Source organism: Convolutriloba macropyga, unplaced genomic scaffold, assembly GCF_964194025.1.
Source record: "Convolutriloba macropyga unplaced genomic scaffold, txConMacr16.3 SCAFFOLD_3089, whole genome shotgun sequence".
NCBI lineage: Eukaryota > Metazoa > Xenacoelomorpha > Acoela > Convolutidae > Convolutriloba > Convolutriloba macropyga.
In genome coordinates this window covers 113-26,581 of record NW_027451071.1, presented here as the reverse complement: position 1 = coordinate 26,581, position 26,469 = coordinate 113, and the positions used below count along the sequence as shown (strand labels likewise).

The 26,469-nt window shown below is 39.4% G+C and overlaps 1 protein-coding gene across 1 annotated transcript; it reads left to right on the top strand.

The window, feature by feature from the left end:
• LOC142356385 (neo-calmodulin-like) lies at positions 1-25,624 on the top strand (the record flags this gene model as incomplete). The annotated part of the gene is made up of 4 exons (XM_075408308.1): positions 1-357; positions 17,242-17,385; positions 17,920-18,014; positions 25,541-25,624. Coding segments are annotated over exons 1-4 (528 nt in total), but the record flags the coding sequence as incomplete, so codon positions are not given.
• Positions 25,625-26,469: the final 845 nt, after the last annotated feature.

The window sequence follows — 26,469 nt, the reverse complement described above, 5'->3', positions numbered from 1 at the left end:
TTACAAAAAGCTTTTTGACCACAAAGCGAGCAGTACAACTCAATGTATCGCATAGCTAACCAAAAAAATTGTGTCTCGATTGCAAAAATGTTCACTTTTAGCCCCTAATTGAGAGCTTCCATTCTACATAACATACATTTGTGTATTCCTGAATGTGGATACATTTTAAACGGCTACTTTCGAGGGACAGTATTATCAGTGGCAGTGGTGATAGCAGTAGTAAAAGATACACTTATCACTACATGAATTTTGACAACATCGATCAGAGTTGTTTTCATAATCATCTCAATTTGCTCATGTTAAAGGATCCGAATGGACACGATACCCCCTATGACTTCACAGACGACCTCATTCAAGGTACCCTTCTCAATTTCTTCTGAACCCAGCCCCCCCCCCCCCCCGCCTCCTACTCGTATCGATATATTAAACAGATAACACTGCCAGATACTTATCAGGCACAAAAATTGTGATAACTATTTGTGAGATTGATTTAGTCTTATCACTGATTCATTGTTATAGTATAAGTTTTATTATTGGTGCTGATTAAAACTCTTATCCGAGACAGCTAGCTTACTTGAAAGATTTGAAAGATATATCTATCTAACAGAACTCCCGAAGCTGATTTGTTCTTCAAGAAAATTTTGCTAGACATTTTGCACCGCACCTGCTAAGGTATTGATGTTGCAAGACGCTTCATAAATGTCGCAAGGCAACTACGGTCCTACCTATTTTTGTGTAAGAAAAGCTTCAACGATATTACAAAATTGTTATTGAAATCGTGTAATTGGAAAGAGAATTTGTTGACAAAGGTCCTATTGCAGAACATTTCTACGATTCGGTTATTGGAGCTTAACAAAACCGGGTGTTGTATTTTAACTAAATCCAATCGACTAATAGTCTCGGCAAACAATTAGATATCTTGAAAAATAAACTATGTGTAATCTCGTACTGAAGTTTGTAAGGCCTCAGTAAATGATAGTAGTGTTGCTATTTGCTTGTAAGAAATCTCAACTATCTTAGAAATTTGCTGGTTCTGCGATCTATTAAAATTTAACATAAAGAGACCAAAGTTGATGAAAAACTGCGCAATATGCTTTTATTGACACAAACAATGATGGTATTTAAGCAGCAATTGATACGTTGATTATACGCCAATTGGATCTTTTCTGCTAGCGCCCCCCCCCCCCCCGCTTAGTTAGGCACCCCCCATTTTTAAATGTGTAAACATATTGTTAAAGCTAAGTAATCTTATACGTGAAAATATATGAGCAATATGCATTTACTAAAAGCTACCACAGCTATTATTTGAAAGTATTACGTATTCAACCAAAATTTGTTGCATATAACGTAAGCATCAATAAAAATTTCTGTATTAGATCATTTTTGGTGTTATCGGCTACAATAAGGGCTTGATTTTTTAAAAATTCTTAAGGAAACTATTCTAAAAGTGCCTTCAATCTACCTAGACACTCTTGTTTCAATGAAATGCAGATATCGCTCTTACAATTCACAAAAACTTAGATTTTTTTTTTTTGGGGGGGGGGGGTGCAAATTTAACGGCTATATAAGGCTGGGGGGGGGGGGGGGGGCTAGCAGAAAAGATCCCGCCAATTGACCAAAAGTATACAACTAAACAATCACAAAAATTACATATTTTAAATTTGAAATTTATTTTAAACATTTCAAGAAATATTAAATATAAATAGAATTTGTAGGGGAAAATGCAGTTTTGCATCAAATCAGTGCTAGTAGCCACACAGGGAAATGATGCAATATCGTTTGTTCCTCGGTTTCATGGATGGATTAGAATTAACGGTAAGTGTGTGAAAAAAAATTGGTCGCTAAGTGTTTTCCTTCCCAAACAGGGGGTGTTCAAATTTTCAATCCCAACTTTTGAAGTTTGCCAGGTTTCGTCATTTTTGGGTTTTGTCAGATTCCTAATTTTTTCGGTTTCAAAAGTTATTTCATGATGTCTGCTGTCTTTTGCTGATGTTCAGCAGTAAGTTTTGTTCATTTTAGAGAATACTTTGCTGAATTTAGATGCTTTATCTTCTGAATTCTGCTGATTATTAAGAACTTCTTCGATTTTGTGACATTGAAAGTTTATAGGAATGTGTTTAGCGCACACAAACAGACAGAAACGCAAACACCAAAATTTACGCTTGAATGTGAGATAGTGAGCAAATAGATTTTGCAGAGCAGGTTATCAACATCGATAATCTTCTCTTTCATTGGCGCTAAACATTTACCGCAAAATTGTCATAATCCTTGTAAACTAAAAGATATTGATTCATAACACAAGAAATTTGAAACCAAAAGGGCTTGTGACAACAATGGAATTAATGTAATTTTGAGGACTAAGGTTTTTGAGAAACATCAAAGAACAGACTAGAAAAATCAGAAAGAAGGCATGTCGACGCCCCCCAACCGAGCACCAAACGACCCCCCCCCCAAGAGGCATCGGCATTGTCATTTGGCGCTTCAAACGAACAGATCCAACCCGAACAACAGAGCAACCTCCTCTGTGGACAAGTTGGTCAACACAGATGCTAAAGAGGGTAGAAAGGAAGCTACATTGAAAAATAAATACGTGGAATGTGGGAATTGGACAAAAGTTAAAATTGTATTCATGGAAGTTTCTCGTGCAGGTGTTCTGTGAAAAGAAATGACAAGTCAGATAAGCTTTGAGAACTTCATAAATTATTAGCAGTTCAAATTGTTACATTATAAAATTCGGGTCCGGTGAAAATTTTGCAAAGATTACATCACCCCAGCAGCCAGCCAGTGCAATCCGGCCAACCGGACATCTGTGCAGCCTCAACAAGCCGACTTCATCGTTCCGCCAGTGGAATATCCAAGCCGTAGTCGACATCTACACCACCCCAGCAGCCATCCAGTACACTCCGGCCAACCGGACATCTATGCAGCCTCAATAAGCCGACTTCATCGTTCCGTCAGTGGAACATCAAAGCTGTAGTCAACATCTACACCACCCCAGCAGCCAGCCAGTACAATCCGGCTAACCGGACATCTGTGCAGCCGCAACCAGCCGAGTTCATCGTTCCACCAGTAGAACCAGTCTACAGCAACCGACCTTCGGTACCCAAAGTGCCCTCCAAGGTCACACAAAGTGCCCCAAAGGTCACCAAAAGTGCCCCCAAAGGTCACACAAAGTGCCCCAAAGGTCACCCAGAGTGCCCCCAAGGTCACATAAAGTGCCCCAAAGGTCATAAAAAGTGCCCCCAAAGGTCACATAAAGTGCCCTAAAGGTCATCAAAAGTGCCCCCAAAGGTCACACAAAGTGCCCCAAAGGTCATCCAGAGTGCCCCCAACGTCACCCAAAGTGCCCCAAAGGTCACCCCCGAGTACCTCCCCCAAGGTCACAAAAGGGCCCCCCAACTCCACCCAAATTGCCCCCAAAGGTCACACAAAGTGCTCCAAAGGTCACCCAGAGTGCCCCCAACGTCATCCAAAGTGCCCCAAAGGTCACCCACAGTGCTTCCCAAGGTCACAAAAGGGCCCCCAACTTCACCCAAAGTGCCCTCCAAAGGTCACACAAAGTGCTCCAAAGGTCACCCAAAGTGCCGCCCAAGGTCACACAAAGTGCCCCAAAGGTCACCAAAAGTGGCCCAAAGATCACACAAAGTGCCCCAAAGGTCACCCAAAGTGCCGCCCAAGGTCACACAAAGTGCCCCAAAGGTCACCAAAAGTGGCCCAAAGATCACACAAAGTGCCCCAAAGGTCATCCAGATTGCCCCCCAACGTCACCCAAAGTGCCCCAAAGGTCACCCAGAGTGCCCCCCAAGGTCACAAAAGGGCCCCCAACTTCACCCAAAGTGCCCCCCAAAGGTCACACAAAGAGCTCCAAAGGTCACCCAGAGTGCCGCCCAAGGTCACACAAAGTGCCCCAAAGGTCACCAAAAGTGGCCCAAAGATCACACGAAGTGCCCCAAAGGTCACCCAGAGTGCCCCCCAAGGTCACATAAAGTGCCCCAAAAGTCATCAAAAGTGCCCCCAAAGGTCACACAAAGTGCACCAAAGGTCTTCCAGAGTGCTCCTCAACGTCACCCAAAGTGCCCCATAGGTCACCCAGAGTGCCCCCAAGGTCACAAAAGGGCCACCAACTTCATCCAAAGTGCCCCCCAAAGGTCACACAAAGTGCTCCAAAGGTCACCCAGAGTGCCCCCAAGGTCACACAAAGTGCCACAAAGGTCACCCAGAGTGCCCCTCAAGGTCACACAAAGTGCCCCAAAGGTCACCAAAAGTGCCCCCAAAGGTTACACAAAGTGCCCCAAAGGTCACCCAGAGTGCACCTCCCAAGGTCACAAAAGGGCCCCCCAACTCCACCCAAAGTGCCCCCAAAGGTCACAAAAAGTGCTCCAAAGGTCACCCAGAGTGCCCCCCAACGTCACCCAAAGTGCCCCAAAGGTCACCCAAAGTGCCCCAAAGGTCACCCAGAGTGCCCTTCAACGTCACCCAAAGTGCCCCAAAGGTCACCCTGAGTGCCCCCCAAGGTCACAAAAGGGCCCCAACTTCACCCAAAGTGCCCCCCAAAGGTCACACAAAGTGCTCCAAAGGTCACCCAGAGTGCCCCCCAAGGTCACACAAAGTGCCCCAAGGTCACCAAAAAGTGCCCAAAAGTCACACAAAGTGCCCCAAAGGTCACCCAGAGTGCCCCCCAAGGTCACATAAAGTTCCCCAAAGGTCATCAAAAGTGCCCCCAAAGGTCACACAAAGTGCCCCGAAGGTCATCCAGAGTGCCCTCCAACGTCACCCAAAGTGCCCCAAAGGTCACCCAGAGTGCCCCCCAAGGTCACAAAAGGGCCCCAAACTTCACCCAAAGTGCCACCAAAGGTCACACAAAATGCCTCAAAGGTCACCCAGAGTGCCCCCCAACGTCACCCAAAGTGCCCCAAAGGTCACCCAGAGTGCCCCTCAAGGTCACACAAAGTGCCCCAAAGGTCACCAAAAGTGCCCCCAAAGGTCACACAAAGTGCCCGAAAGGTCACCCAGAGTGCTTCCCCCCAAGGTCACAAAAGGGCCCCCAACTCCACCCAAAGTGCCCCCAAAGGTCACACAAAGTGCTGCAAAGGTCACCCAGAGTGCCCCCCAACGTCACACAAAATGCCCCAAAAGTCACCCAGAGTGCCTCCCAAGGTCACACAAAGTGCCCCAAAGGTCACCAAAAGTGCCCCCAACGGTCACACAAAGTGCCCCAAAGGTCACCCAGAGTGCCCCCCCAACGTCACCCAAAGTGCCCCAAAGGTCACACAAAGTGCCCAAAAGGTCACCCAGAGTCCCCCTAAGGCCATTCAAAGCTCATCAAAGAGCCCCCTGGTTCACTCAAGTTGATCTCACTCGACCTTCGAAGAGACGCAAGGTGGCCTCCTAGCTCACCCCAAAATTCGCCACAAAAATATCCGGGTGTCCACAAACGTCATCCAAAGTGCCCCAAAGGTCAGTCAGAGTGCCCCCCAAGGTCACAAAAGGCTCCTCAACTTCACCCAAAGTGCCCCCAAAGGTCACACAAAGTGCCGCAAAGGTCACCCAGAGTGCCCCCCAACGTCACCCAAAGTGCCCCAAAGGTCACCCAGAGTGCCCCTCAAGGTCACACAAAGTGCCCCAAAGGTCACCAAAAGTGCCCCCAAAGGTCACACAAAGTGCCCCAAAGGTCACCCAGAGTGCCCCCCCCCCAAGGTCACAAAAGGGCCTCCAACTCCACTCAAAGTGCCCCCAAAGGTCACACAAAGTGCTCCAAAGGTCACCCAGAGTGCCCCCAACGTCACCCAAAATGCCCCAAAAGTCATCCAGAGTGCCTCCCAAGGTCACAAAAGGGCCCCCCAACTTCACCCAAAGTGCCCCCAAATGTCACACAAATTGCCCCAAAGGTCACCCAGAATGCCCCCCAATGTCACAAAAGGGCCCCCAACTTCACGCAAAGTGCTCCCAAAGGTCACACAAAGTGCCCCAAAGGTCACCCAGAGTCCCCCTAAGGCCATTCAAAGCTCATCAAAGAGCCCCCTAGTTCACTGAAGTTGATCTCACTCGACCCTCGAAGAAACGCAAGGTGCCCTCCAAGCGCACCACAAAATTTGCCCCAAAATTATCCGGGTGTCCACCAACGTCATCCAAATTGTTATATATCAACCCCCTAAGGTCACCAATCTATCCCCTTAAGCCCCCAATACATTTCAGAATTCTAAATTGACGAGCTTACCCCTCAAACAGACCAAAACATATAAAGAGCAACAAAAATGAAAACAACACTTACAGGGAAATCAAAACTCGGAAATAGAAAGCAAAGCATAAATAGCACTGTCAAGCTTTTCCACCAACGTTTTAAAAACGCGCAAATGCTTGAGAGTGAAGTAAGGAGGCAAATATCAGACAATCTTGATTCCGAAATAGTTTCTCAGACGTTTCAGGAATTCATCCGAAATGTCGAACAAACAGAAAAAATCGTGGAGGTAATGGCCCAGTCCGAAAGCAGTCAAGTCTTGGGACCTCTTGAAGAGGCAGAGAAGCTCACTACAATGAAAATTGAAATTATGCAAATCATCAAGCAACACGAAATTTCGATGAGAAAAGAAACCTCCAGAGCAAGTAGCAGATCATCACTTAGAAGTCGAATGTCAGCTGTTTCAAGCACTTTGAGAAAAAATCAGCAAAAACCACTGAAAGCAAGCATTTTGACAACCAAAACAAAATACTCCTTTCTTCGAAAGACACTGCTGAATCCTCAGGAGAAACGCAAATCCAAACCAAAGAAACAAACAACAACAACAACGATTGGCAAATACAATTTGCGGAACAGGAGCATACCAAAATTGGGCGCATGCACGGGAAGAGAAGCAGATTTTGACCCAAAACAGCTCTCCCAAGTCAGAACGTCATTTCACAAGAAGATGAATCTGATAACAACGATGTAAATCATCTAGACGGATCTGGTGATCATAATTGGACAACCGAAAATCCCATTTCCATTGCTCCTATTAACCTAAGAAACAACGACGTGCAGCCCAACTACACACAAAACCCTGAGGGATTCTACTTGCCTTCTAGGCAGAAAATGCTACAAAATAAGACGCAGAATTGTCTGAAAAGTCAGCAACAACGAGAATCCTATAGCATATTCCGTCAAAAGGCACCAGAACCTTGTCTTCTACCGAAAGAGAACCGTGGAATCACAGAGGCGGTGGCAAGCTTACAAGAAAGTCAAAACGTTGCATGCCAACTAAGAGATATCTCAACAGCATCACACGCCGATAGCAATTCAAATCCTCAACAAATCGGTTTAACCCAACCCTCTACATCGATCCCATTATCAACTCCTGACATAAACCAGCATTGTAGCTATTCGCAACCCAACGGCAGCCTCAGCAGCAACCAGGGTTTTCCAATTATGAACCCCGAAGCAAATGGTCCTTTAATTCATCATCACGTTTCGCAAAACATCCTACCTGCACAAAGCCATACACATTTTCAACCGAATCACAGCAGTCAGCATCTCATAAACTGGAAGGAAAAGGAATCACTCAAATCACTTGGCGTCCTAAATAATCTGGAATCCTGAAATTTTTGGTCAAAATCAACAAAAGGACTCAAAAAACCAAAATTGCCAAAAGGGTTTCGTAGCCCCTGATACTCAGCAGATGTTACATCCAGCAGGCCTCCATCAGCAACTGCCAACGACACGTGAACAATATGTTCAACCTAATAACTGTACATACCCTCAACAATCCTCTTCAGAAAATGTAAATGATTGCAATTCACAATGGAAATAATGCTAATCAGCAAACCGCGCGTCCAGAATACTCCGACAGCTATCATCAACAGCACAAACAAAGCCCGAACAATAATAACCAGAACGCAAACGAACATCAACTTAACAACGCTAACAGAGTCAAAACATTTGAAAGCAACAACAGTAGTTTCGTTCACAAACCATTCAATCCAAAGAAACAACAATCTCAACAAAACAGGAGTACAAACTGTCCGGTCGATCAAGGAGACCATAACATAGGGAAGTGTCCAAAATTTCTGCAAATGTCACCGTCTGAACGTAATGCTGAATTAAAAAAAATTTTCTTTGCTACAATTGTCTTAGCTCAACCCATAACGCAAAAACATGTCCATCGAAAGTCCCATGCAGACATTGTTCACGGAAACACCATTCAATGCTACATGACAACAATTACGTCTCACAGCAAAAAAACAAACGCTACTCAACGCGAATTACCACTATGCGAGTCCTTTGACGAGATCAGCAGAGAAACGAAATCACCAATCTATACGCCAGTTTTCCCTTGGAAAAATTAGAAATCAGCCTCCTATGGTTCCCATTAACTTTACGGTCCCAAGGAAACACGCGAATGTTATGCTCTACTTGACAGCTGCAGCACGATATCATATGTTTTCGATCCCATGGTAACCAAACTCAATGCAGCACGATCGAGCCTGGAATCAACTCTGAGCGTTTCGACAGCCTTTGGTGATTCCTCAATGGAAGCCAAACTTGTACAACTTGATATTGGACCCTTTAACAGCAACAAACCACTGTTTCGCCTGAATTACGTTTATTCAATTACCAATTGGCATTTTGATGATGCCCGTTTCAGAACTGAATGATGTTTGCAGCAAACATCCCCATTTGCAACACATCAGTTTTCCACAACTGGAAAACAATCGCATCCAAGTATTACTTGGAATTGACGCAACACAGTACCTCCTCGAAAGAGAGTTTTTACAGGGACCCAAAAACACGCCATTTGCGATCAGAAATCTGTTAGGCTGGACTATAACTGGTCCAATCAAATTCGGCCATGAGGAACAACAAAGATCCAACTTCCTTTCTCTTAGCTATGAAGCATTCGACAGAGAAATGACGCTCACAACAAACGAGGATCCTCTGGCAGATTATATACCCAGCTTCTGGAAGATAGATTCATCGGGAACGGAAAATGAAAATGAAACGCCTTTGTCAAAAGATGACACCAGAGCACTAAAAATACTGAATGATACAGTGCGGCACACAGGCGAGAGGTACAAAATTGGTCTCCTCTGGAAAGAAAAAGTACATTTGGAGAACAACTATCCTGTAGCCAAGGCACAAATTCAAAGCCTCGAAAAGAAATTAAGCAAAGATCAGCAGCTGAAAGAGATGTATCAGAAGACACTCGATACAGACATCGAGAAGGGTTATGTCAAGCCAGTTATTTTCTCTAGCATCGCCCCTAGCCGCGTATGGTACCTACCACATCACCCAGTCACCAACCCCAATAAGCCTGGAAAGGTACGGCAAGTTTCAAATGCTGCATCTGTTTTTAAAGGGAATTCTCTGAATAGTAACCTTTTGACAGGCCCAGACCTGATCAACAAACTGGTTGGTCTCCTGCTTCGCTTCAGAGAAAATCCAGCTGCAATCAGCGCCGTTATTGAGGCGATGTTTATGCAAGTAGGTATAATTGAGAAAGACCAGCCTTCAATGAGATTTCTCTGGCCTACCAATCACAGCGTGAAGCAATTCCAGTACACCCGTCTCATTTTTGGCGCTCGATGGTCACCATCAACAGCTATTTTTGTCCTCCAGAAAATTTCGCGCCGAACCAAACAATTCAAAATCTGGTGAAAAACAGTTTTTACATGGATGATTTTTTACATTCCTTCGAAACGGTTGAGATTGCACAAGAAGATGCAGTGTCGCTGAAGAAAACCCTAATGAGAGCCGGCTTTAATTGACAAAATTTGTCTCCAATCAGCAAACAGCAATAGACAATGTCAGCGATGGTGATGAAAACAGCGAGGACTGTCACGGCGTACCTGGTGTTCAATGGAATAAATCAACTGACAAATTTTTTTCATCAGAAACCATCAAAATTCGATACCAACGCATAGAATTACACTGTTCGAAAACTGCTCTCTCTAATTGCATGCCTTTTTGACCCGCTAGGTATTATAGCGCCCGTGATCATCAGTCTGAAGATTATACCAAAAGAGATATGGAAAGAGGGTTTAGCATGGGATGACCGCCTGCCAAAGGAGAAGCAGAAATCAATTCAAATTTGGATAGACAATTACATGTGCTCTCCCCCCATCGAAATCCCTCGCTGTCTAACACTAGATGTAGCGACCAGAAAAACCTATGAACTACACTTTTTCACGGATGCGTCTCAACTAGCCTATGGTGCCGTTGCTTATGCCCGAATTATCTCTGAACACGGCGTATCTTGCTGTTCCCTAATGAGCAAAACCAAAGTTGCTCCAATCAAGCAACTTAGTATCCCAAAACTCGAACTTCAAGCCGCCGTCCTTGGAACCCGTTTAGCTCACTTCATCAAGAAACACCATACTATAGAGTTCAAGGATACCACATTTTGGTGTGACAGCATGGTTGTCCTGTCTTGGATCAAAAACTCAAAAAAACTCAAAGTAGGCAACCGGGTAAGTGAAATTCAAAGACAATCGCCAACCAGCAGCTGGAGACATATCAGTGGGAAAAGCAATCCAGCCGATCACGTTTTGCGAGGTATTGTTCCTGCTGACATTAAAGAAAATTCGCTAAGCCCACCACCATTTTTGTTCAAACCAAAAGAAAACTAGAGCATTTTTCTCAACACCGAGAACACAAACACCACAATGGTGCGACAAACAATTCAACTAGTGGTTGCAGCCAAAAATTTCTCAAAATGGACGAAGTTGTTAAAAACAACAGCCCAAGTGTTTAGATTCATCGAAATCTTGCGAACTAAATCCAAAAGAGCACTCAACATCAACGACGTCGAAAACGCCAGGAACCACCTTATCCAAGTATCACAGCAGAATGCGTTTGGTCCTTCAATCGCTCTTTTGAATGAAAACAAGAATTTGCCATCCAAAGACAAACTTCTGCCGCTCTCACCCTTTCTGAAGGATAATATTTTAAGAGTTGGTGGCAGAACAAAGAGAAGTACATTGGGATAAAACACAAAGCATCCAATTGTTCTTAACGCAAAGGAATCAATCGCCCGACTATTCCTGGAGAAGTGCCATCAAATATGCATGCACTTTGGAACAGAGTATGTCAAAAACTTTGTACAGCAGAGTTACTATGTTTTTGGCCTAAGAGACTCCTTACGCAGCATTTCATACAAGTGCTTTCAATTTAGACGTTTTAAAGGACAAGGTCTTCAGCCACCTATGGCAGATCTGCCTCATGCCCGATTTCCAGAAAACGAATCACCTGTAATCTTCACGAATGTAGGACTTGCTTATATTGGGCCCGTCACCGTTATTCAAAGAGGCAAAGAAGAGAAGGCCTATATCTGTCTTTTCAATTGCTTAGTGACTCGAGCAGTGCACTTGGAAGTGACAGAAGATCTGACAACATCAGCTTGTATGACAGCCATTCGTAGATTCATTGCTCGACGGGGACAACCACGGCTCCTACTCAGTGATAACGGAAGCAACTTCCTGGGTGCCAGAAAACAAATCAGAAGACAAAATCTGCGGTTGGATCACGACTTTATCAAGAACAACTTGTTGAACCAGTCAGTTGAATGGCGCCTCAACCCCCCATCTGCTCCGCATTTTGGAGGCGTGTGGGAGAGGCTCGTACAGATAGTAAAACGAGCTCTTCTTCTGATCTTGGGTTCTGCCAAATTGACTTGGGACGTCTTCACAACCATTGTCGCAGAAGCAGAATGCTTAGTTAATGCACGCCCCTGGACCCACGTCGGAAGCGACAACGAAGACGAAGATCCACTACCCCGAAATCACTTTCCGGGGTAGTGCTTTCCCGAGCTTTCCCTAACATACCAGCCTGTGTCTTCAACGAGAACCCTTCACTGAAGACGAAAAGTTGGACGCAGATCAGACAACGATTGGAAGCAATATGGAAGAGGCTGGTCCGAGAATACTTGCCTACCCTGAACACCCGAAGGAAGTGGACCAACCCAGAATCAAAGCATGAAGTCAACGATGTTGTTTGGGTACTGGAAGATTGGACTCCGAGAGGAATTTGGCCCTTAGGACGCGTGACAAGGACGTTCACCGGCCCCGACCAAACTGCTAGATCTTATGAAGTAAAAACCGCTCTAGGTCTTCTAACCCGCCCAGCTGTGGGATTAGCACATGTTTTCCCGAAACCAATCCAACCAGGTTAGGTTAGGCAGGCCCCGAGAATGTTATCGACATCGATAATCTTCTCTTTCATTGGCGCTAAACATTTACCGCAAAATTGTCAAAATCCTTGTAAACTACAAGATATTGATTCGTAACACAAGAAATTTGAAACCAAAAGGGCACGTGACAACAATGGAATTAAGGTAATTTTGAGGACTAAGGTTTTTGAGAAACATCAAAGAACAGACTAGAAAAATCAGAAAGAAGGCAAGTCGACGCCCCCCAACCGAGCACCAAGCGACCCCCCAAGAAGCATCGACATTGTCACAGTAAAAGTGTACAAAAATGTGTGGTTAGACTCAAATCAGCGCAGAAGCATGACAAATCAGAATTCAAGTAGAAAAACATCGTTTTCAGCTGCTAAATTGGTAATCTGTGTCAAAGTATTGTGCTTTCAATTGCATTTTGTTGTGTTTGTCTGGGTTCACTTGTAATTGTAAAGAGTAACTTGAAAACTTTTTGTGCTGACTGTTTTTGTATGGCAATGAATCACAGTAATTTTGTATTCTATTCAATTTTTGTTTTAATGTTTCGGTCATCCTTTTTGCTCGCCACGAACCTTTTTTGTAAATAATGATGTTTCTTGTTGTGTTGTGAACCAATTTCATTTCATATAACCAGTACGTACGGTTTCCTCCATTTTTTGCTCTATTCAGTGTTTTTCTCTTAATTTGACAAAACAGACCAATTTGAATGTTTTTGTATAATGATTAGCGTGAGCATCAACGGAACGTCTTTGATAGCTACAGTTGATAAACGAGTTGATCGTTAATTTTCAAATTCAAGCGGAAAATGTAACCATGACCTGTCCATCCAGATAATCAGCCATTATCAGTTTTTAGCTCTTTTTCCATACGTGCTGATTGTTATCTTTTTCTTAAGCAGACCAAGCCAGACAGCGACCATTGCAAGACATTACTTTGATCTTAAGAACGAACTGGTTGTTTTTGAACTCGTTTTTAGGAAACCCATTCTTAGTTAGAAACAAAGTGTCAGTGTCAATCTGGATCTACTACTTGTAAATCAGTAATTTACAAAAACTACAGTAAAAACTATGGTTATCATTTTTGTCTTTGTCTATGATTAATTTCGATCATTAAGGAATGTCCTTAGGCAGCAATTTTCCGAAAAAAATTCTATTCTAAAAATTAGGCAATATTCAATAAACGGGCTTATAAAAGTTTTTTCTGAAAATTTTGGCAAATTCTTTTAATACAATATCTGTAAAATTATTTTGCAAAATTTGAAAAATGGTCACAAGGAAATTGTAGAATTACCACAATGTGGAATTTTTCTGGAGAATTTTGAGAAATCAAAATTAGTTTAGATACAAATATAAATTTAGTTATGAAGAAAATTGTTCTCACATAAAAATTTGTACATTCATTGACTCATTTTTGAGAAACTAATGACAGGGGTGATTGGGCGCAATGATAAGTTTTATAAAATCAAAGAGGCTCCGTTATGTGCGTACGCACATAATGTTCCGACACCGCTCATCAATATTCTTGACTTAATTGGCTATCAAATGCTGACGAGATAGAAAACTTTCAAAAACATACATATCGTTCAAAAAGCCACATAGGGAACAAGATAAAGCCATGTCAGAGGGCCGATGAAACTTGTTGTTAATAAGACTAATAGACCAGACAGTAATAGAAAATCAAAAAATAAACATTATTTACGACCAAAACTCGATGTCTAAATTTAAAAAATCCTAACAAAATCAAATTCGGACCAGATAATACCTTAAAACAAATTAACCTATTATTCATGAGAAAAGATATAGGACCTGTCCTCAGTAGACTGAGTAACAGGTCAAAAAAAAGTTACCCTCATTAGATATAAACTAAAAACACTAAATGTTCATTTACATCTCCATAAGGATCAATTGAGACCTTTCATTATCCAGTGTAAGTCCTACGACAACAAAAAGAGGGACAAATACCGGCAAAGTTGAAAGTTCAATTCAAATTTGCGCAAAAATGGGAGTGAAGCCGTTAAAATCGTAAAGTTGTCATTAAGAGCATTAAAATTATTCAAACGTTTAAAAGTCAACCATTGGAGCCTACGAACTTTGTTATAAATTAAAACGAAAATACAAATCTTTTAAAATGTAAAATTACATAAAAAATCCCAAACATTTTTTGAAATCTCGTAGTAACAGTGGCAACAAAGCCGAGAAATAAATGGTTGAAGTGAAGACCGCTATAAAATTAAATTTATAGCTCACTGGAAACTGATTGTGATTTGTCTTTGGAGAGACTAAGCTGCAAATTGACTGAAGAAAAGGAGGTGGCGAAGCTCAAAAATCCAAATATGTTTTTGAAAACAGTTGTTTTCAAAAGTCATAGCATCAAAAGAACTTAAACAAAAAGAAAATGATTAGATTATAACAACTCAGGATGTCAATTGGAACTATTATTAATGGGGATAAGTCACGAGACTACAAAATAGCAAGATATACAGGCAGGAGCCAAACCTTCACAAGCAATTTTGTCGACACTGCAGCGTTCACGGCGCCATTTTTATAAGATATTATCTGCAAGAAATGTAAATTATCACTTGTTTCTTATCTGAACATCAACGGGTCTTCTTTATAAATGGACTATGGAGAAGTGCCAACAAATATAAACCCAAAATATGAAAAGCATAGAAATCTCGAAATTTCATAAAATTAGATGGTCGAAGCCATCAGTCAAAACAAATAGCTAACAGAGATAAAAATTTCGAAATCAACAAAAATATTGGAGAGTTCTCATTAGTGAGGTTGAGTTACATGCTACAAAAATAGAGCAATAAAAAGAGAGTTGAAAACTCTTTTTAAAAAGCATTTCGAAGGTCATTAAAACAAATAGCTAAAAATTGAAACCATTGTACAATTTGGAATAGGGGAAGCAAATGAGACATATCCTTATCAGATATATGCTGTACAACAACAAAAAAAAGAGAACGTAGGCAAACAAAACAAATTCACAAAATTTCGCTAGAGAACTGTGTCTCAGCCCAAAATCATGAATTATTCAACAAAAACAATTAACAAAATCAGATACGCATTTTTTAGCCCTGTGCATTTTCCCCATTATGCATTCCTTCATTTAGACCTGCTGATAAGGTGGTAATTTGACAAGGAGACCAGATGGACCTACAAAATGTGCAATTAAGCTCAAAAATTAAAAGAAAGAATTGTAAACTCCGAAATCAAAACCAAGAAATCATTATTCAAAAACAAAACAGTTACATTTACTAAACTAAACCTGCTGAATGCCGCTTGCTTTTACTGAGACCAAGCCAGAAGTGGAGGAAAATAAGATAAAACAGTGTCAGGTTCCGAAAATTGGCCGACTTAAAACAAATATATTCAAAGTCATTACAGACATTAGATAAAAGCTGAAAGCATTGTCTAGGTTCCCGTATTACTCCTAAATAGCCAATTGAATCTTTGGTAGGAGACTAAGATATTGGACAACAAAAATCTATTACAATTGAAAGCAAAACATAAGAATTCGGTAAAAATTCACGAAAACAATTGTTCAGAGCCAAAAAAAACTATGAGCTCAACTCAGAAAACATAGTATTTGGTGTATGGTGAGATCCAGATCAGCCATGATATTGCTGCTCGTCTAATTGTTGAAATGGTTGCAAAATAGATCAATTTTTAAACAAAATTTTTTAGTATAGCAAAAATAAATAATGCTTTTTGTTTAATTGAGTTTAAGTTTGAAAAAAAAAATGGCAAAATTATAATTCCAGAAGACTCTTATAGCCAGCGAATCTACATCACAACTAGTTCCTTTTTTGAGTTTATGATAAACATGTATGCTGTTTCGCGGTGTCTACTTCCAGCGAAATTAAAGAATGTGGGCTAAAAGGCATATTTGGTCTCATTTATCGGCGAAAAAAGTCAGAATTTTGAAAAACTGGGTATAATTTCTAGCCAAAAAACTGAAATCGAATAATTCATCAACTTCCTCTGTCTTCGAACTTAAAATCAATCCCACTGCTATTAACAGTGTTAACATATTGTAGCAATTTGTACGAAAATTTGGTCAACAATACGGAAAATGTGAATAAAAACAACGAAATATCGTCTCCTATTCACGAAACTTTAAGCCTCGATAACTTCCTGTAAAAAGCAAAAATCAAAAAAAATTTATTCCATATTCTACGCCAGACCGTTTTTTTAATGATACACTCACAACTCTCCGCGATGATTATATCGACTTGTCAAAAGCGACTGAACAAAAAAACCCATTTGAGTACAAATGTGGGTACTAAAGTGGGTCGGAACAATAATAGAAGCAATTCGACAGTTTGTTGTGTTCTATTTATCTGCTGTTTGTGTTGATTTGTTTCTCTACGTTCAGATTGTCTGCCATCAGATTAGGTTAAATAGGCGTTTGGGCTTCATTGTTGTTCTCAAACGAAGTTTAGCAATTATATTAGTCAGGTGGCCTTCGTATGCGATTCTTCGCTTGTCCGATTTTTGCCTGACCCTCTAATATTCAAAAGTGGGATAAACAGGTAAAGCCTAGAGGGCATTATGTGACTGCGCAGCTTTCTTAGTGCATTTTGTCTTTGTAATTTCTTACTATGCGATTCACCGAAACTGTTTTGAGACAATTTCATGTTGTTAAGGGCTGTCATTAATCTTAAATGTTTGAATCTTTGAGCCCCCCTCTGTCAACCCCCCCACGCACACAACTGAAGATTTGAACCCCTCAACCGTACACTCAACCTTACCCAACGCTCCCAACCCAATCCTCCCAGCCCAGCCCTCCCAACCAAGCCCCCCAACACAACCAACCCTACCCCCATCGTTTAACCACGGGTAACTTGATGGCAAAGTAAGCAGTATTAATCCTTTTTCATGAAACAGGCTGAGCATAAAATTTGTCAATGGACGTAATAAACATAGAAAAATCAGTTGTTTTTAAATCTCGAATTGAGTTTTAAAATCTGTGTGTTAAAATACACAACATTGTGCGTATGACTCATAGCCTGATTAGAGATCGGTTGGCGAGGAAGCTCAATCTGGTGTTGTGAGGTATGTTGCTTCGAATGTTGTGTATGTTTATGTAGAATGGCGGGAGGCGTTCCGACTGTTCGACAGGGATGGGGATGGATCCATCACAGTGGAAGAGATCGGGACAGTGATGCGATCCCTGGGACAACACCCCACCAACAATGAACTCATCGAAATGATCAAGGACGTTGACATTGATGGTTAGTTACTTCTATAAATTTGCCTACAAAGAAGATCTTTAAAAAATATATTTCTTAATACTGTTTTGCTCTTTTTATTCACTATTTCTCGTTTCTTGCCAAAAAAAATCAATATTTTATTGATTTATATAAAAATCAATTATGACATCAATACTGGCTGCAGATAGTATTGGATTTTGATCACATTCGCTCAAACTGAGAGCAGGTGCCCTTTTTAATTTGTATGCCGCCTCCTGCAATCTTGGCGCCAATGGTGCTAACGTGCAATAGTGCTCGCGAACAAAATAGAAAATCTGATGTAGGGAAAAACATAATTGGATAGCGGAGAACAGTAACTAAATAATTTGAGATCATTAGCACCTATCAGCAAAATTGAACCATAATAGCGGCCTTTTTCTCTCAGGCTCTTGCAAAATCTTGATCGATGTTGATGCATCCTTGCAGTCAATTAAGGCAGCTGAAATCAATTTCTGGGCTTTCCTTTCAGCCATTTAGTGGTATGCACTTTTGATATGGTATAACTTTGCCTTTCAGGCTCTCACACAATAGACTTCAATGAGTTCTTGTACATGATGGCTAAGAAGATGAGAGACACTGACAGTGAGGAGGAACTCAGATCAGCTTTCAAGGTTAAATTCACTCCGTTAACAAAACTTAATCCTAGTATATATCTTAGTATATATCCTAGTATAAAACAATCCTAGTATATATCAGGCCATGCTTTGCTCACAACTGTGTCAACGGTTTGAGGTGTTTTGGAAAAGCAAACCCACTTGTCACAGAAATTCTCGTGTTCGAGGAGAACAGATTTACTTTTCATGGAATTAATAATATTTAAGAGCAAATCGCAAAACTTTGCAAGAGCTTTTAAAATGTTTCAGGTTGATTAGAGTACCTTAACAGCGATATCTTTACAATCAGAAAATTAACACTCACTTGATTACACTTGATTAATTAGAATGTAATCAAGTGTACACAGTCCCTCACGTGATGCCTTCCATAGCCATTTTCAAACCGAAAAGAACAAAACAATTACTTCCTGGTAGCACGAAACACAAACTATAAAACCCGAAACAGACACTTAAAATCCTGTCGATATCTTATCGGATAATAGCCCTAACATAGAAAACACATGCATAGCATAGCAAACAATGGCGTTATGCCTATATCAAGATTTGGAGAACTATAAGCAGACAGGTCGTTTTGTAAGTGGAAAAGTAATTTTATATACAGAACTCTCATCACATTCTTGGGCTGGTATCACGCTAAGGAGTGTATTTTATTGGTGTCAGTCAACAAATTCGGTCGCTGCAGTGAGGGGGTAGTAGTTACAGAACTTTCACAGCGGAATCCGATGGTCGAAACAAAGCATGGCCAATCAAGAGATAATAAACATACAACAACTTTAAAAGTTACTAGTTTTCCAGTGGGACGAAGGAAAGCGTATTTTCTCCACAAATAAGGGAAAACAATTAAAAGACAGTAGGATCCAACTGGACAGTGCAAAACAGTACAGAGGTATATAAGAAACGATTTATGTTGCGTAGTAAATTGGCATAAAATTAACAAAGAAACTGAGCAGAAAAAGAAACCTTTTTGATTTTATTAACTGGAAGATTCGGAGAATTTTTATGCGATTTTGGGGTTAATGTTCTGAGTATCAAAAGAATTCCACCCGAAGTTGTAGAAACGAAATATACAAGCTGAGAAAACATTCTTGATATCAGAACGGCCTAAAGAAACAAATGAACTATTCTTTAAAAAGTTAGAACTCACTAGCACTTAGTTAAAACTTTTAGTCTTCGTGTACAAAGTTGTTGGAAAATATAGACATGTTATTCTAGACAGCATTTTCAACTCTGTGCGCACAGCATAGACAGCAAGACAGACATATCCTTGATCAAGATGGCTGGTGACAGTCTGTGCGACAGTCTGGTCAAAGTATGATACAAAATACATCTTAGAGTTGCCAAAAAAACTTTAATTTCTGTCAGAGAAATGTTGGGAGTATCCGAAAGCAACTTATATGCACTGCGAAAAATACTTGTACTGTTCAAGCCAAACGCTATGATTTTTTCCTGCAGACCTAGAGGGTCAGGAGTTTCCCCAAATCAGGGGTTCCCCCCTGCCACTCGAACCCTGAGTTTTGTGCTGTCGACGTCTCTTTTTGGTTTATTTTCTCCCCTCCAATCACCATACAGAAACTAAAAACACACGTACACACACACGCAAACGTCTTGTATCGGTCTCTAACTCCAGCACGCAGGAAGTCGAAAAGCTAGGTAAAAACGACGTTTGTCAATTTGAGCCGTCCCGGCTCGGGGTATGAAGGAGCAGTACAGCTGGTTCTTTGTTGATTGACTATGAAAGGAACTGTCTAGCGGGGACAAGCCCCTTAGACAGTTCCTGCTTGGATTAACGTCAATAAAATAATATAAATGGCAAATAGCACGTTTCTAGACACTGGTAGAATAAAAATTAAGCTCCTCAAATGTGTCAAAGGTGAAAAGCAAAAAAGTTAGCCTCAGACGGGATTCGAACTCACCCTTCCAAAGTAGAAGCCGCATCTTCAACCTCTGCACCACGCTGCCTCTGCTTTAGAGCATTTCAAAGTTAAAACAATGCCTCAACTCACTATGCAGTCTATGTTTCCAATCCTCAATGTGTAACGTCTAGAAAACACTGTGCTAGCTCAGTTTGTGTAAACGCGTTTTTAACCTCCCTTAAACTATGACGGTTACCAGTGGACGACGGACTGATACATTTCATTTGCGCTGCCGGGTCAAAATGCACGAATTAATCGATTCTTCTATTTCATAAATAAATATTCTACAATCAAAGAAAACATAGGTACGTCAAGTGAGCAATCTCAACGCCTAATTGGCCTCATTTCCAAACTGCTTTTCTTTGAACGACGACAAACAAAATTTTTTTGTGTTTGAGAACTCACACATGCAGGACAATTGAAACGCGCACGTAAGAAAACACGTTGACTTGAACACTTCATTCAGTGGTCGTTTTCTCTCCTGCTCAGAATCGATCTGACAACCTGAAGCGTGGGAGGCGAACGCGTATCGTGCACTGCGCCAAGGTTCTCCGCTTACAAAAAAATAAGCAAGTTGGGCGAACTTTGAAGTGGGTTTTCTTCAAATTGGGAAAAGCTATCTCTCAACGGTTTCGTCTAATATAAACAAGATTTCAGGACAATTTCAGTGGACCATTACATAAAATTCTTTGGCAATTTTGAGAAAAGTCACGTTTTCTCAAATGAACTCATTTTATCGATTTTCCCGGGAAAAAGAGTCCAAAAAACTATGGAAGGATTGTTGCAATCGTTTCGGGTCATAAGGCTAAAATTTCCTGACTCGCCATTTCCCACAAGCTGACAATTTTTCAGAAAATTTTGACGGGTGCGATTCGAGAACTTGTCGCGGCAAAATTTTACGTACATGCTACTCCTGTATTACCACTTCCGGGACCCCTACCCCGTCCTACCAGCATGACCATTGATTTGGAGAACTATAAACAGACAGGTCGTTTTGTAGGTGGAAAATTAATTTTATATACAGAACTCTCATCATATTTTTTAGCTAGTATCACGCTAAAAAGTGTAATTTATTGTTGTCAGTCAACAAATTCGATCGCTGCAGTGAGGGGTTAGAGTTTACTGACAAATTGTTGTTTTGAACTTTCACAGCGGAATCCGATGGTCGCAACAAAGCATGGCAAATCAAGAGATAAAATACATACAACAACTTGAAAAGTTACTAGTTTTCCAGTGGGACGATTGAAAGCGTATTTTCTCCACAAATAAGGGAAAACAATTAAAAGACAGTAGATCCCAACTGGATAGTGCAAAACAGTACAGAGGTATATAAGAAACGATTTATGTTGCGTAGTAAATTGGCATAAAATTAACAAAGAAACTGCGCAGAAAAAGACACCTTTTTGATTTTATTAACTGGAAGATTCGGAGAATGTTTATGCAATTTTGGGGTTAATGTTCTGAGTATCAAAAGAATACCAACCGAAGTTGTAGAAACGAAATATACAAGCTGAGAAAACATTCTTGATATCAGAACGGCACAAAGAAACAAATGAACTATTCTTTAAAAAGTCAGAACTCACTAGCACTTAGTTAAAACTTTTAGTCTTTGTGTGTAAAGTTGTTGGAAAATATAGACATGTTATTCTAGACAGCCTTTTTAACTCTGTGCGCACAGCATAGACAGCAAGACGGACATATCCTTGATCAAGATGGCTGGTGACAGTCTGTGCGTAACACAGTTTGATCCAGAATACATCTTAGAGTCGCCAAAAAACTTTAATTTCTGGCAGAGAATTGGTTGGGAGTATCCGAAAGCAACTTATATGTTCTGTGAAAATACTTGTACTGTTCAAACCAAACACTATGCTTTTTTTGCAGACCAAGATGTAACCTTGTTAAATTCAACCTAGAAAAAGTATATAACAATTTGAAAGACACAGACGCAAACAAAACTTAAATACACGCACACAAATCACAAACATTACACACACACGCACACACACGCACACACACATACACACACACACACACACACACACGCAAATACAAAACCCAACACCAAAAATAGGCAAAATTTTCTTATCAAGTGATCTTTACTCAAAGTTTGTCACCAATTAGGCCTTATTTGTTTTTTTAAATAACTGTGTTTACAATTTCAGGCAATTATATCGGCAATTGTAATTTTGGCACTAATCTTTGGAATGAAATTTTTTGAAACTTTTCGAGTTTTTTGTTAGTTTTTAGGTTTCACAAGAATAAAGAAGCAATTGGTAATCAGCAAGATTTCAAAAACTTTGAGCCGAATAGGCCACAATTAGTAATTTTTTAATTAGTAAGTTAAAAAAATATGATATCAGGTAGTTTTTGCACTCTTCTCCTAATTGTGTCTAACATGTAAAGGAATTAACTTTCTTTCTCTCTCTCTCTCTCTCTCCCTTTTTGACTAACTGTCTCTCTGTCTTACTCTCGCTTACACAAAGAAAACACGCGTATTACACTCACACACACACAGGTAAACATAAATACGGCCTCATAAGCGCTCGGACACACACAGTCACACTAACACAAACGCACAAATACGAACCGCGACATCAAGACATTTTAATTTTGGTTTTGAAATATATCCTTTCTGGCAAATTATCATTACCCGTGGTTCGTTACTATTCATTTAAGTCTTGTCTGTTTTGCTTGTAAAAATAATTGTGGGCTTCTCGAAGAAATTGTATCGCTAATTATTAAATTGATACTAACATTTGAAACAAACTTTTGTCACTTTTGATGTTTTATGCGCAGTAATGGACCAGTTTGCTTTTTGAACCTCATAGCTGTGTTATCAAACAGATTTGATAACAACATTTTTGTTTTAAAACATTTCTGAAACCACAATGTGCACAAAACAAAGTAATTTTTCTATTCTTTCAAGATTTTTTTTACCGCTTTGCATCGTCCCTCTATTTGTTTCTAAAATGTAAAGGAACGTTAAAGACTGTCCTCAAAGGTTTTTTTAATATAAGTGCTGCTTTGAATGTTACTGAATTTTACATATGGTCTTTTTACTCTTGGACGTATTCTTATAAAAATAGAAACTTTTTATTTAAATTGTAAAAGAAAAAAATCCATTTTTCCTTTTTTCAAAAAAGGATAAAACGAGTTTTTGTGAGGAATTTTACAGTCATTATCTTTTTAGTTTTTCATTTCAATCTACAAAACGGCCAAAGAGTTGATCTGATCAATTCCAGGAGCAATTTTAAAAAACAGAGATATAAAAAATCTTTTTCTAGTTTTTAAAAGAAAAATATAAACACTTGACTTAAGTGTTTCAATCTGGCGATCCATATACTCCCCAATTTTTGATATCTTTTTAATGCATTATGATATAAGAGGTTAGCTTGAAGGATCTTCTACTTAATTTAAGGAATTAATATAAAAGAGATAAGATAAGATTTGCATCTTTACTTTTCAATAATGAATTGGGTTGATTTGATGTTCCTTCCACGGAACCGAAAAAACTTTAAACGTCTCTGAGGTTTCGAAATTATTGGAATGGTTAGTTAAGACAAGAAGAAAATTTTACGAAATTAACTCTAGAAATTAGAAAGGAATGCAATCTTCTGCTTATGGTTTTAGGTTTTCAAAGTTGATAATTGCTAATTTGATAGCTCTAAAGTGCTTTAATTCTTCTGTTTTCCCCAAAATCTGCTCGACCTAAATAATTTTTGGTTGTTTTAATTGTTTTCAAGCAGAGGAAATTAGGAAACTAGTTAGATTTTTTTATGGAAACTTTAATAGGAAACAAATTGATTTTTTTGTTTGAAAATTTAGGTCCAAATGTTTACATTTAGTTTCGAAACTGTAAAGAATTGCCTTTGACAATAATATATTCTTTTAATCCAACTAAATTTACTCTAAATGTCTCCGTTTGTTTTTGTTTTATATTTCAACGCGATCTGTCCACGCATTTGCGAACGATTTTTTTTCCTTTTCGTTCTTTACTTAAGTTTTAGAGCGTTCCCTTTTTCAAAATTGGATGGATTTTGGTTCTAATTCGAAACTAGATCCTGATGACCTCAAAGTGGAATTTTCCTTTTTTCTTTACGATGCGTAAATATAAAGTGAAAGAAAGCCAGCCTCGCATATATAATCCCCATTTTTGAAAAAATGTTGGAACAATAATGAAAAATAGGCAATTTCAATCGAAATTGATCTAATAAATATGAAACTGTTGTGTTGATTTCTTCAAAACATTTGTGTTTTGTGAATAAGTGCACAAATACAAGATAACATGAACAGTTTTTGTATCTTGAGATGCCAGAAAAAGACATATAAGGCAAAGTAATTAAAAAAAAGTGCAGTGCAATTGTATGCGTTTCAGCTAACATAAGTTTTTTTTGAGCTAAGATAACCTTATTTTTTAGTATAGAGCTAAATTATGGACTGAAAAATGTGAAAACTTGTATGATATCAAAATTATTTGAACGAATTTTACTAAAGAATTGATTGCTTTCCGGATAAAAGCAAATTGTTTTTGCAAATACTGACATGCTGCAGCACTTGAACAATATGAGCGAAATTTGTCGGAGCGTAAGTTCCTAGCTGGAAACTTCCAAAATTTTTGATTGCGAGGATAGAAAAGTTTTTATCAGTGATTTTCCTTCCACTCCAATACTGAGAGATTATATACACACAATTATCTTTTTTGCGAAATATATTTTTTGGATTTTCTGTATTTTGATTTTTGGTTTATACGCAATTAATGCATTAACACTGGATCATCAATGCCAACAATTCTCTAAAAATTTTTAGCACGAGCACGAGTTATCGAATAGTATCAAATATAACTCGGAAGAATTGACTATCAAATGTCAACAAAAGTTTACAAACAAAATAATAAACAGACACTCTATTTCAAAATTGTACGTTTTATACGCTAATAACATTGAAAAATCACACTTACAAAAAAAATTTATATAAACATGTAGTCTGCATAAAATGTATAGAAAACACTCTTCAGTTTTTTCCCGAATTATAATGTCAATTTTAAAAAAATCAAAATGCTATATAAACAATTTGAGCGAATTAGCTGAAAAATGCATAAAACTCTAGAGAGACCTAAGAGATTGACAAACGATTTTTAACTATCGTCTCAAGAATAAAAATTATCAAGGAAAGCCTGTCAATGGAAGTCATCAAGAGCACTTCTATTTAAGATTCAATTTTTTTTCTCAATTCGCTAGTGACAAAAAGAACCCCTAATGTGTTTCTCCGTCTTCAATTCTCATTTTTCGAAAATCCACTTTTTTCAAATTTTCAAATTCTTTTCAAAAGTAAGAATGGATCATTTTGAAATGAATATAGATTTTAAGAGTCTCAAAACGATGCCTTTTAGGGTCTTGTTTCTCTATCATGCGTGAAAGCCAGATTACTTTACTGAACAAATGAGGTTACCCAAGTTAAGGTCGTTGTCCATAGTTACGTCGGCTCAGACTTCCGTGAGCTGAGCTTTTTTCATACAATTGGAATGGCTCAGAAAGATCTGTGCAAGACCAAATGCACTTCTAAATCAGACTCCTGTCCAAACCCAGACCATTTTCCAATCCACATGTTTAGGTGTTCGACAAGGATAACAAGGGCGAGATTGACGTGGAGGAGATGAGGAATATTTTGAGATTGAGCAAAATGACAGAGGATGAGGTAAACACAAATAGCTTCTTGCATTTTTTCTGAACCCATATTTAGATTAAAGTTTTTTATAATCAACTTTCACTACAGCTGAACTATTTGTTAACATAGGGAAAATTCATCGAGATCCTCATTAAGATTTCCCCAGGTGTCAGCAAACCGAACTTACCTACGGTTACAATGATTTAGCCGAACCTGTCCAATAGTCAAAAATTGCACTTCACAATTTGAAAAATTGGAATTGAGAGTACTGAACGTTCAAAGTGCTGGAGCACACTGTGCCATTGGTTGTAAGTATGATAAGAGTAACAAAAATGGCGTCTTTTTCGCCGAATGGAAACACATTTGGGAAAAATGAATATCAATCCCTCAGTTGAAAGCAGTCGGTGTTAACGCCAACTTCAAGATACTTTTAGGAAAATTTTAATCTTCAGAATCTCGCCAGTTTTTCACTATCTTGTCTGGAAATATTTTGCCCCATTCTTTGAGCTTAGTGTGTATACCTTTGGAGGGGTTCAGTGGACAATCAAAAAGAGAAAATTTTTCTTAAAATTTGTTCTGAAACATAGATTGAAAACAGCCAATTTTGTTTAGAAACATTTTAGTATGGTGACTTTTTCGAGTCATTTTTTGCTCGAAGAATTACTCTTTGAAATGCTCTCGAACAAAGAAAAAATATTGTTCCCCTCGGTGGGGTTCAAGATATTGAATAAAAACAGCCTTTTGTCAGAGAATCCCGGTTTTTCCCTCTACGAATTTGAGACAGGTGAAGGCAATCCTCTTGACTTCAATTGGATTATTGTAATTAAATTTGCTTTGAGTGAAAAATGTTCAGTGTTAAATTAGAAAAAAGTTAA